Source organism: Dermacentor andersoni, chromosome 3 (assembly GCF_023375885.2).
Source record: "Dermacentor andersoni chromosome 3, qqDerAnde1_hic_scaffold, whole genome shotgun sequence".
Lineage (NCBI taxonomy): Eukaryota > Metazoa > Arthropoda > Arachnida > Ixodida > Ixodidae > Dermacentor > Dermacentor andersoni.
Window position 1 is genome coordinate 18,563,346 of NC_092816.1, and position 12,570 is coordinate 18,575,915.

At 50.7% G+C, this 12,570-nt stretch overlaps 1 protein-coding gene across 5 annotated transcripts in view; it reads right to left on the reverse strand.

Moving 5' to 3' along the window:
• Nucleotides 1–2,601: 2,601 nt before the first annotated feature.
• The window catches only part of ct (homeobox protein, cut), a 205,648-nt gene continuing 195,679 nt past the window's right edge, over nt 2,602–12,570 (reverse strand). For 4 of the 5 annotated variants that reach the window (XM_055065542.1, XM_055065540.1, XM_050169093.2 and 1 more), the window contains 6 exons: nt 11,897–12,398; nt 9,884–10,188; nt 9,092–9,407; nt 7,612–8,060; nt 5,359–5,539; nt 2,602–4,562 (listed from right to left, as the gene is read on the reverse strand). In XM_055065542.1, coding sequence (XP_054921517.1) covers nt 3,331–4,562; nt 5,359–5,539; nt 7,612–8,060; nt 9,092–9,407; nt 9,884–10,188; nt 11,897–12,398 — 2,985 coding nt within the window. In that variant the 3' untranslated portion in view covers nt 2,602–3,330. The remainder of the gene's footprint in view (nt 4,563–5,358; nt 5,540–7,611; nt 8,061–9,091; nt 9,408–9,883; nt 10,189–11,896; nt 12,399–12,570) is intronic. The other variant, XM_055065541.1, reaches the window with a different exon arrangement.

The following is a 12,570-nucleotide window of genomic DNA, read 5'->3' on the forward strand; positions in this document are numbered from 1 at the left end:
TGACTCTGGGCGTCGTAGGAAAGCTATCCTAAGCGCAGCTGTTGGGCCTGCTGGAGAAGAAAGATGATTACTCTTTCCAGGGTAAGTACTGCTGTGCACCCAAAGAACGCGCGAGTCCCCCCCCCCCCCCCCCCCCCTATTCTATTATTATTATTTATTTATTTTTGCCTGTAGAAGTCGTGTGGTAGGTTCGAATAAAGTTCACGGTTTGCTCTTTCATTTTAACCTCACCAGTTGGCACTTATCGAGCACGAAGAAAAGCTGAGCAAACGAGTGCACCCCTAGGGGGTCAGTAACCAGCTGCAGCAAGCGAGAAATGAGCCCGGCTCGATTTGGAGAGAGAAAGAAAACAGTAGGGAGATTGGACGATTGCATTGGAAACGGCGGTTTTTCTAATCTAGGGATGTAACAACGAAGCCGTTCTGCTTTTTGCTTAGGGCTTCGATTCGATTTCCATTATGCAGAATACAGATCGGCGTTTAACCAGTAACGATAACGTATTCGCGTGTCTAGACCTGTTAGTGGCACCTTCGGCCTTCTCGAGCTCGTCGACATTCTTAGAAAGGGAAAGAGGAAACGTTGAACGCTCACGAAAGTCTAAGCACACACATTGTTCGTTATGTTCACTGGAACAGAGAAGAAAAAGAAAAGTTAGGGAGAAAATGATCACGTCGGAAAGAATCGGATGCCGACAATCCTGTCTACGCAAAGCAGTACACGCGCAAGAAAGCGGAGTGAAGCTATTCTTCAAAAAAAGGCAGTCCTATATTTTGGGGCCAGACGCTAGTCGGGCAAGGAAGCAGACGCGAGGGGCAAGGCCTAACGCCGCTACACACGCGCGCCAAGCATCATGTATCTACAGTGTCACCGGGGTGCTATTCTCCAGCTTGTCGGGGCTTGTCAGGCCCGTACAATGCTGGCATGATGCGTTTCGCATCATTTCACACACGCAAAGCTGTTATCACATGTCGATTAAAAAGAAAACATTCCCATCACAAATCAGCTCAAAAGCAATACCTGTACCATCACATCGCTGTTGGTGTCGGTGCCTAAGTCCATTACAACTGGCAGCAGAATGTTAGCTCCTCAAACGTGTGCGCTTCTTGTAGTTTCGCGTTGGTCATTCGATGTACACGCAGCGGATGCTCTTGAATTACTGATAGCCCGTGCAGTATTGCTACGCGTGTACCGAATAACGCGTGCAGTTCCTTTTCCAAGTTCGATTACTCGAAGATCGCGGATCAAACTGTGCAGGGCTACGTAAGGTAAGGAAGGACGAAATACGAATAGGCAGCATATTTGAATGCATGTATGCATGCTGTGGCTGAATTACACCGTCATTTTCAATGCTCTTGTAGCTTAGTAGGTGTTGTGACATCTTTCTTTTTCTTAGCATGACCTATTAACGTGGACTCGATCAAAAACAGAACAGTAAGGAGGGGCTAAACGACTTGTTCCTGGTCATTTCATTGCAACGAGTGCATCTGTAGATAGCTTGCGACTTTTCAGCTTCCCACGTGAGAACTACGAACGTGGGAACGTCTTTTTTTTTCTTCACGGAAGGCATTCAACGGCTGCTTGTTAGGCGAAGAATGGGACTAGCACGTACTGACAGCGGACATAGCACAGATAATAGGGGACTAGGCGCTAACAAAGGCGTGACTGAGTTCAAAAAGAAATATATAAAACATGTGTGCATAAATACCACTAGCTCTGGGACAAGACACTCGAGCTCTGTGTTATGAAATCACTGCGAAGAAGGGACACAGTCGGTTCCCGTGTTCAATAAGGACAACAGCGGCCGCCGCTAAAGCTTCTGTGCACGTCTTTGGCTTCGTGTGGTTCTTCCCCCGCCGACTCTCTGCTGCTTCACTGCAGTGTCGTTCATGGACTCTTGCCGCTCGCTTTCGCCAGTCACGACGGCGAAGCCATTCGAGGAAACTGCGTTCCCCTGATGGCTGTCTAAATCGCAAAGACTGGCAATGGCGACGAATGCGAGACTTGGCAGAATAACGTCTAGCTATAGTTCAACGAGTACTTTCACAGCTTAAGAACCAATAACGCCGGGAAACAGGCTAACATATCTTTCTTGCGTCTATTCCACTCAGAAATTTGACAGGGGACAAATGCTTTCCAGTAGTCAGCTTGCGCCGGCATACAGATGCTACGCTCAAAATTCTCGGCTACAAAAGCTGGTTGAATACGACTTCTTCCTGTATCTACATGAAAAGCACCAAGTATTACGCAGTTTCCATTGCACAAATAGTGGTGACGTGTTGCGATTTTGCGCGAGGCTGCATGGTCATAAATGACACGGCTACATTTGGTGGGATGTAAGAGACCTTTGGTCAGCCAAGTTAACTAACAAGTGCTCATGAGAGGCAAAAACTCGATGGCATTCCTTTAAGCGGCGACGATAAAATACATTGCCGAGCTAGCAGCCGGTACTTTTGCGTGTGCGCCCCAGCATACGCAAATGCCTCTATATTAATAGAAAACGCTGGGCTCATGCCACGAAGATTAGCTTGCTACGGCTTGAAAACCACGTCAACGAGATTTGTAAGGCTGACGCAGCAACAGTGTCAATCACCACAAGCCATAGAGAAATGAAACATCACAACACGTCTTAAAAACGTACAAACGTAAGAACAACGAACGGTTCTAGACCACAGTTCTGCGCGGAGACATAGACACAGGTTCGCTGCACTCGGAGCACGGTATGACGTCATAATCTGGTCGTTCAGAGTTCGGCTCGTGGGTGCAAAAGTCTAGTCAAATACGTCAATGCTTGAAAGGACAACAACACAAACAAGACAAGCGAAGAATGTGAGAGCTAAGGCCACATTGCACCGGGCTCGAAGAAGAAATGGTGGCTCCGAGTGGGTGAAAACGGCGCGCGACAGTCCCGCAGGCGCGTCACATTGCCCACAATGAGTTCACAGGGCGCGTATTGTGTCGTCGCAGAAGCCCCAAACCAACCACCGCTTCCAACTATAGTTCAACGAGTACTTTCACAGCCGCGAAACTTGTTCCAGGCGATGCTCTGTTTAAAAAAAAAAGAAAAAAAGAGGTGCGGCCCCTCAAGTTTGTCGGCCACTGAAATCACCGAATCGCAGGGTTTCGTCTGGTGGAAGCGATTCTTGCACCGGTCTCACACCTCAGGCGGTAAGCCTAACATTGACATTGGGAGGCAGGGACGGGCCGTGTGCGAAGTCACGGAGCTGGAAACCGAGTTGGATCACTACTTCGGTTTCGACGCTGCTCGGGCGGAGGCTTCGAACGGGCTATAGCACAAGACGTGGGCAGCTGCGTGCCTCGACGTGTTCTACTCTAGAACTCCCAGTCGTCGCCGCGTTCCTCGCCGCGGTTGTCGAGCCTCTGCTCTAGTTTTCGAATTCCGTCGCTGCTGCTGCTAGACTTCTTGGCGGTGGTGCACAGCTCGAGTGCCGTCTCCTCCTCCTCTTCTTCGTCCTCTTCCATCTCGTCTCTCTCAGCACTCTTGCGGGCCTCGTCGGCGGCCGCTACGGGGTCCACCCGCACCGTCTCGCGAAGCCGCAGCCCGAAGTCTCCGGCGGCGGCCGTCTGACGGACGCAGACCCCGTTGATGATGGCGCTTTCCGCATCACCTCCAGCCACGCCGCACTCATCGTCCGCGTTCGCGCTCGCGTCGTCATCCTCGGCGTCGTCCGAGTCCGGCGACAGGCCCGGGTCCACCCACTTGGGCGCCGCCGGTTTCCGCCGTCGACTGCTGTAGCTGTTGTGCTGAGCCAACGCACCGACGGCAGCGCTGCGCGGCGGCGCTGGCGAAGGCGTCGAGATGCTCTCTTCCTTGAGCGAGTCGCGGTCACTTCCTGCGGTCGCCGGTTCATCCTGGGACAAGTTAGAGTCGTCCAGGTCATCGGTGGGCGTTCCCCCGCAGCGAGCCCACGTCTTGCGGCCCGAGGACGCCTGGCTGGACGACATGCTCAGGTCCAGCGTGCCTTCGTCGTTGCCCTGCTGCGACGACGGAGAGTAGCTGTTGTAGGCGTTTAGGGTGAGGGCGCCGCCGCTGCCCGCACCGAAAGCACTCGGCCCGCTCTTGTCCCCGCCGCTCCCGTGCATCTCGGCGAGCCGCTGAACGAGGAGGCCCCGGAACAGCGCGGGGTCGAAAGAGGCGGAGCCCTCGCGCGAACCGGGCGGTGGACCGAGAAGCGTCGGCGGGGGTGGCTCACTTCGCGACTGGTTATCGTCGGGCCCCGGAGAGACGACGTGCTGCTTGAGCCGCATGCGGTGGTTGTGAAACCAGTTGGTGATGGTGCGCACCGAGAGTCCCAGCTCGGCCGCGAGGAACTCGATGGTGGCAGTGCTCGGGTACGGGTCCATGGAGAAGGCAAGCCGCAGCGCTTCCTTCTGCTCGTCCGAGAAGAGCACGCGCGGTTTCTTGGCCGCCGGGAATGGGGAGGGCGGTGCCGCGAACGGGAAGCTCCCGGCGCCGGCCGTCAGGGCCGGAAGCGAAGGGGGCTGCGCCTCCATGGGCCGCGGGGCCGCCTCCAGGTCCACGTGCGTCCGACGCCGCTTGTTCGCTGCACGAGAAGCGGCCGCGGGTCAGGTTTCGCATCGCTTTAAGGGTTACGCAAGCAAAGGAGCAACACGACTTGTGAGGTCCAACATGAATATATGTACAATTTGCGCCTCTCATGATTAGGCAGGCACACAAAATGGAACGAAAACAACAAAGCAGACACACTGTCGGCGTCAAAAGTTTACGGGACACATGATATTCGAAAAGCCTTGACTGCTGCGAGATCTGGACACGCAGCCGGGAATTCAGGGTTGAGAACGACGTCTCGAGGCCAGAGCAGCAAGCACTCTGATCTCCTTTTTGACAAGCTGCGCGGAAGCGACGCCCTCTCAACTTTTGACACCTACAGCACTAGTCTCTGGAAGGTATTTACGTTATGTCAATTAACGCCGCAGTCGCTTTAAACAACGCAGCGTTTTCTTTTTACCCTCGCTTTAAACTATGTATTGCAATTAAGAAGAGCGCCAAACATTAGTTTTATATTTTGCGCACGCAAAATGGTTAGGGCGCCCAAAGAATCATTTCCGTACGCAAAGCGCCAAGCCCGGTTTGCGCTCTTTTCTACTCCTTTGGGATTCTTTTGTGTACCTGCTTGCATTCTTTCGTAAGCCCGGCGGTTTGCATCCCCTAACTTTGCGTACGGAAAATCTAAAACTCCTTATTAAAAGCAAAGTTAGAGTACAGGAGCAAGATGCTGCGCGCTAGCACTCCCAAGTGCATGCTCTCGTGAAACAGTGGGCAAATTTTTCCCATAGTGGTCAAAAAAAAAAAAAAGAAGATATGAAGAGACAGCTCACCTTCTCTGCGCTCGTTTTTGATGACTTGCAGCTTCTCGACGTTGTGCGGGTCGTTAAGCCAGAGCTGCATGCGGATGAAAGGCTCCCTGCCCTTAATGCTAAGCATGTGCCATGGCTTGGGCTTGGACAGCAGTTCACTCACAGAGCCCTGAGACAGCCCCAGCACGGCCTCGCCGAAGATCTGCAAGAGTGTGCGAGAATAATATTTAAGGGACCCGAACAAACTGCAGGGCAACGTTAGATGAAAAAGTTATTTTGCCATCGTAACCTGCTACAGTATGCAACCATTCGCCTTAACTATAATGCTTGCACAACAAGCTTCCTGAAAAATTATTTCGTAATAATAATAAATGACTTGTTTGTAGGGCATACCCGTAATTTAAATGGGAGTAATGTATTTTCAAAACCGTAGCTCTACTTCAAGAAATACAATTTCAACCGAAACATTTGGTGGACCACTATTCTATTGATCGAAAACATTATCTCTCCCGTGAATTGTTTGTTCATCGGGCTTTCATATCATGACGTAGTGCGGCAAGCAGAGCAAAAACGGGGCTATGATCAGAGAGCACAACGTCCGTGATGTTCGTTTTGGTGGTCTTAGTTCCGCGTTGGCGCTGTTTGTCATAACGTGGCTTTCTGTGCCTGTTTCATCTTCGTTCCTATACCCTTACCTCGTCCTCCTGCAAACGTCCCTGCTCCTCTTACTTTGCGTACTTCGTTTTCTGCTTGCTCACCTGTTTTCTTTCCGAGCAAGTACCAATGCGCGTTTTCATTTAGGAGGAAGCATCAGCTCGGGCCCAACTCAAACGCGGCCTATTCAAATACATGTAAAACGCAAGAACGTTTTTCTGAGATAACCCCTTGATCGATTTTAATGAAATTTGCTGCATCTGAGAGAGAGGTAAATTCTAGTGACTATTGCAAGCGGAATTTCGATTAAGGACCTAAATTTTGTTACAAGAATTTTCAAAAATACGAAAGTTTGAAAAATATAGAAGCACAATATTTACAAATTAATACCTCTGCATAAAAAAAAAAACAGATATCGCGGTTCTGTAAATGGCATCCGTTAGATCATTAAAAACGGACAAATTCGATATGTCATTTAGTATTTTACTCAAATTTGTTACGTTGTGTACAAGGAATCTGCAAAAGCTGTATTTCCATATTACTATACTTTTTGACATTCATGTGTAACATATTAATTTTGTCCACTTTAGATGTACTATTATGGGAAATTCACAGAATCGGGTTATTATTTTTCGTTGCTGAGTTACTGAGTTGTAAACTTGACAGTCTCGTTTTATGAAAATTTTCGATTTTGCCAATCTTTAATAAAGAGAATGACGACCTAAATCAATGATTAGAAAACAGCAGTCACTAGATTTTAAGTTTTTATTTTGAATGCAACAAACCTCGCCAAATTTGGTGCAGTGGTTGCCGAGAAAAAAGAATTCTCCTTTTACATCTATTTAGATAGGAGCACCCGAGTTGAAACTTCCTCTCAACTTTCAACCTGTTTCGCAGGCAAGCTCCTCCGCACTAACACAAATTATGCAGCGAAGCACGCTTTAACGGAGTCCTTGAAGTCGAACAATTGGTAGTCGTGCATACGTCTGCTCTTCTCCTCTTACATCATAGCTACCGCAGCTGTGAGCGCCAAGGTGCCTGCACGGCACCATAGTTAAGCGGATAACAAGCGAAGTTCGAGCCGCATGCGCCTTACATCTCATGGAATGCGGCGGGCTCGCCGAATCACGATATCACATGGAGCAGCCTCCACTGGGGAACAGAAACGTCGCACGGACATGTCACGCCCTGCCGTTGAGACTCGTGTATCTCGCCAGTTAATGATCCGCATGCGGAATCTTCAATTTATTCATTTCTGTCTCTTAGTACAGCACTCAAGTTAGTCAGATCAATGGGTAAGCGGCTGTTGAATGTTACCAACGCGTGCCACTTCACGTATAAACTGCTGTTGAATGTTACCAACGCGTGCCACTTCACGTATAAACTGCAGTAGAACAACCAGTTCACGCAGGCGAAACTATAAACGCAATGTGGTCTCAATTCAATGCGGCTGAACCGCCTGTCCGCTTGTCTCAAACGGGGACTCTCCCTTTTCAATTGCTTTAATAATCCTATTTGCAAAAAGTGAGGTGCCACTATCTTAGGCTGCACGTCGACGCATGCACAAGCAGAAGAGGCATACGTGCAAGGCGACGATGACAAGAGGAGAGGTCGCCATACCTTCTGGCCGATGTTGTGCGCCATAAGCGTCTCCTTGATCTTGGCCGTGATGGTCTGCGTGTCCAGGTCGGTTGTGAGCGCCGCCATCTCGTACACCGAGGGCTGCACGTACGGCAGGGACCGGCCACCGCCGCTCGGGTGGTGAGAGTGGCCCTTGCGGGCGGCCGCCGTAGGGCTCGAGGGCGGCGCGTACATCGCCACGCGGGAGTCCTGCTGCTGCTGCTGCTGCTGCTGCTGTTGCTGCTGCTGTTGTTGTTGTTGTTGTTGCTGCTGCTGTTGGTGGTGGTGCTGTTGCATGAGCGCCACCTGCAACTCGGGTGAGGCACTGAAGGGCCCCTTGCCGAGCAGCGGAGACGCGTTGTCACAGTGGCTGTTGCGGTGTGAGGGCATGTCGCGCGCGGCAGCCCTGGCCGCCGCTGCGCTGGACGCGGGAAGCTTGCTCGAACCGGCTGCGTTGGCAGAAGGGAAATCGGTAAGACTCGCGCCATCATTGAGCTCTGCACTTCTAAGTGAAAAAAAAAAAAAAAAAAAGCGAATAACGCTAGGGAAGAACTCCTCAGCGTTTGAATTACGAGAGCAGGCCAATCGACTAAGCACAACGTTAGAACACGAGTTCCTGACTAAGACAGCAGGCAATCATAGGATCTTCACGGAGGCTTTCAGGAAAGATAATGCGTACATGTAGCCGAACCTCATTATCACTTTACCACTTAGCAGTCAATGCAAGTTCGCGCCTAACACATTCGGCGAGAAGTTTGGTCTCTATTGGACCTATATCAGCTCTTCATTGCAGCCAATTTCAACGTGCACCGACGCGGCCTGGCTGAATTGAGGTTTTCATTCTATGAATTGCCAAAGACGGACTTTTGAAGATTTCTTAGGAAAATAAGCAACTAATGCGATTTCTGTTGAGGCAGCTCCAAAACAAAACATCGGTTGCAGTACATACAGGACTGAAATTGACATTCACTGTGTTTAAGTGGTCATGAACCTAGCAGACGATGCTTCAGTTTACTAAGCGGCAACGAGGTTTCTGGGTTTTCAAATATAAATCGTGTAAAAAAAATTTAACAGTCGACGGCAAAATAAGTTGCGGGTAGTGATCTACACGGAAAACTTCCGACTTTCGGGGCCGTCATGCCAAGTCACGTGACCAGTATCCCTGCGGTATGAAGCTACCTTAGATATACGTCTCCACGCACACAACATGCATTACAGTGGTCGTATTGCCCGATACGCAAAATAGTAACTAAGGACACAGATCGCGCAAGAAAAAATATCGCCGCACATCAATTTAGATCTACACGCTCAATGAGGCTTTTTTTTTCTTTGAAAAGAAGGAAAGAAACCATTAAGGCCGATGAAAATAAAGCACGATAAGGTCCGTCCCGGATGTTCGCCGAAAGTGAGCTCCAAAATATATCTGCTCGCGATGTTGCCCCAAAATAAGACTTCGCGGACGTACACAGCCTAGATCTACCTCTAAAGGCCCGCTGAAGCTCGCTTGGCCGCGGTGAAAGGGACCCACCGAGCGGGCTGGACGCGGCGGTGAAACCCGAGGTGCGCATGAGTTTCTCGGGCGCGATCTTGTACTGCGAGGCGACCAGTTTGTGCACAGCGTTCTCGTCCTCGAGAAAGATCTTCATGCGGATGAAGGGCTCGCGGCCTTTCTGCGTCAGCATGTGCCACGGCTTGGGCCGCGCCAGCAGGTCGGACACCGAGCCCTGGGACAGGCCCAGTACGTTCTCGCCGAACAGACGCTGGCTGATTGAGTACTGGCTCAGCTGCTCCTTCACCTGCGTCGCGGTAAATAGAGAACGGCTGTCATCGCAGGGCGGCCAGCTTCCTTTCTCTCTTCAGAGACAACAGAGCGAAATTAAACGCACGTACACACACTGGCACACATATTAGAGAACAGCTGGTATGCTCTCACATAACGTGAAAACTAGCGGAAATCGTTTTGATTCTTTTAGAAGACGCGGATAAGTAGCACTTTGAGAATTAAGAAAGTCGCAGAGCTACTCAAAAGAAATGCTGCACGAATGACATTGGTATGCTCATAGTCTAAAGCCATCGAATAAGGTGCTTAATTTAAAAACGGGCTATATTAGCACATACACTTATAGAGGGAATATGTCGTTGAAATCAAGGTTCAGATCTCAAGAGGGCTTGCAGCCCGTCGGCTGAATTGTTTGCGTAAGCGATAAAATGTAGTTAGAGAAAGAGAGATAGTGAAGGACACAAAAGAACGAGACCACCATCTCCCACCAACCTTCTTGACTATCTCCTCGGTGTTGAGGTTGTTGTACTGGTCGAACTGTTGCTGCGTGATCGGCGGAAGGACGGCCTTGTTCTGTCGCTGATTGGTCGTCGGCATGGACGGCGTCGCCGTCTGCGTCAGCAGCGAGTTGGTGATTGACTGCATGCGCTGCAGCGGCGAAGAGCCGAGATCCTCGGGCGCTGCGCCACCGGGCGGCGTGTCGGACAGGCCCAGGACGCCAGCGGCGCCTGGGGGACTCGGGGTCGAACCGGCACCCGGAAACTTGACGCCTGGCCGCACCAGCGAGAATGCACTACCTGTTGCCAGCGTGGGGAGGAACGACTTAGTAGTGTTTCTGGCCCCACTATTTCGTGCTAGCTACACTGTTATCTATTCCAGTACACTATAGTGCTACATTGTAATACTGCCACTTGCACCTTGTCTCTATTTGTCTCCACGCACTGTCAGTGTTATTGTATAACAGACCTTGGCTCGTGCGCAATACGCGTTTGATGTCTCAGACGTGCGAGATAGTTACTACGTCGTGAGCGGTATAGCTACTAATGTGGCGGGCTTATCATTGCCAGATGCACGCGGTGCATGTGATACATTCTGGCATTGTCACGATGCTCGCCGTTTGATCCGGAAACTGCGATTACCCTTTATAATTAAAGGGCTGATATAGAACCAGCGTCATCCAATAGGACAAACACTGATCGTGCCGCCTGTGTCGGTGTTGCCACAGTACCATTGTATTTTCTCTTGCTGGTACAAGTTCTCCGGCTAAACAGTGCCCATATTTGAAGTTCTTCGTCTCCTGCCTCCCTGCACCAGTCACATGCATATGAAAATATGTTGGTGAACGTTCAGTAAAATTAGTATTAAAGAAGGAGTGTGCCACAGGAGCGCTGAACGAAACGCTCGTAGTTAGGTCTTTGGAAGCTTTCCTTCGAGGTGCAGCGACTAAGGACGAAACCAGCAAAAAATGCATGAAATGGGCAAAGAATGTTCAACACAGCGGAATATTATGGGGCAAGAAAGCGACCGTGACTGCCGAAGAAATAATGAAAGTTCCTGGCACCTCCAACAGCTACAAAAGGGTACCTACTCGTCAGATCTCTTGTGGTAAATAATTGTTAAATGAGGATAAATACACAGATGATATCAGGTCAATTAGGCTTTGTGAAATAGTGAAAAAAAAAGAAAAGAAGGATGACCTTATTCTGAACTCTAAACAACAGCAGTAAGGGAGATAAACAATTATGGCGAAAGATAAAACTTCTTGAGGTCGCTATGCATTGGTTCGTTGATCAGAAATGAGTGCTAAAAGATCTGCAACCAAAGCGCGTTGCGCAGCCGATAACAAGCTTGCAGAGCAAATTGGTAACGCTCCGTTCATGATCGCACCCAACAAGACAAGACAAGCCACAGTCTACGTGGAATCACCAATAAATACCATGCTACCTCTCAGTGAGTCGGAGATGACGCGAAAATGGTGTTCACTGCAATTTCAGTATAGGTTATTTGATGTAAATACACTTCACATAATCTTATTACCTTAATCAGTAACGAGGCGTCAGCTAGGAGTAACGCACAGCACGTATTTTTACACGTTGAAGTAAGAAACCCGTATAGGCTAGAGTAGCATGTTAGCTTCGGACGTCGGCCTACTGCTTCTTTGCACCCCTCAAAAGACGAACGCATACACTCACATATGTACGGGCGTGTGGAAATGCATGAACACGAGCGTTCGTTCCGCGCCTTCTATCGCCCTATTGGGCGCTAACGCGAAGCTACGGAGATCAAAATAGCCGTAGACTGAAAGCTGGCCTAGCTGGTTTGAATAGCCGGACATATTTGCAGCGCTAGAATACGGACACATAGCATGATTCAATACTCGTCGTGTCTTATTCGTGAAGTATGCCCGTTTTCTGGCGCATCAATTATGTGAGGCTATTCAAAAGATGTCCGAGCCAGTGCGCATATAGAACTACGCGTGCGTTTCACCCAGGCCGTAGTGCTCACTGTATTTGTTGCCGCCGCGCTGCTTGTGCCAGTCCCGCGGGGCCAACTGCGCAGCCAGGGACGAGCCACCTCGTCGCTGGTGCTGCTGCGACACTGGAGGCTGCTGCTGCTGCTGTTGCTGCTGCTGCTGCTGTTGTTCGTGCGCCGCTCGCATAGCTTCGGCTGAGTCGGCGGCCGCAACTCTAGCCGCAGCCGCAGCCGCAGCCGCGGCCGAAGCAGCCGCTGCCGCCCCGGGGCCACCCCTCAGCTCGGGTGCCAGCGACAGACCCGGGAAGGCCCCGTTGAGCAGCGCGCCGGGCAGGGCGGCCGCGCCGAAACGCGCGAACTCGTGGCCCGGCGTGAGCGCGAGCTGCGAGAGCCGCGACAACTCGTGGTGGTAGATGGACAGCGCCTGGCGGATCTCCTCGTGCGTGCGGTCGTACTGCTGCTGCCGGAAGCTCTCTTCCACGCGCTGGCCCATCAGCTTGGCCAGCTCCTCCTGGTAGATGCGCGCCACCATCTCCTGCGGAGAACACGTGAACTGTTGTTGGCATAAACAGCGCTCCGCTTCACTCTCCGTGCACCCACTTCGTGGCGCCCAGAAATTAATCACTATCATCGAAATTGGCGCTCATCGAGCGGAATGGTCAATGGTAATGGTCAATGACGGCATTTCACGAGGAGGGCTAACATCT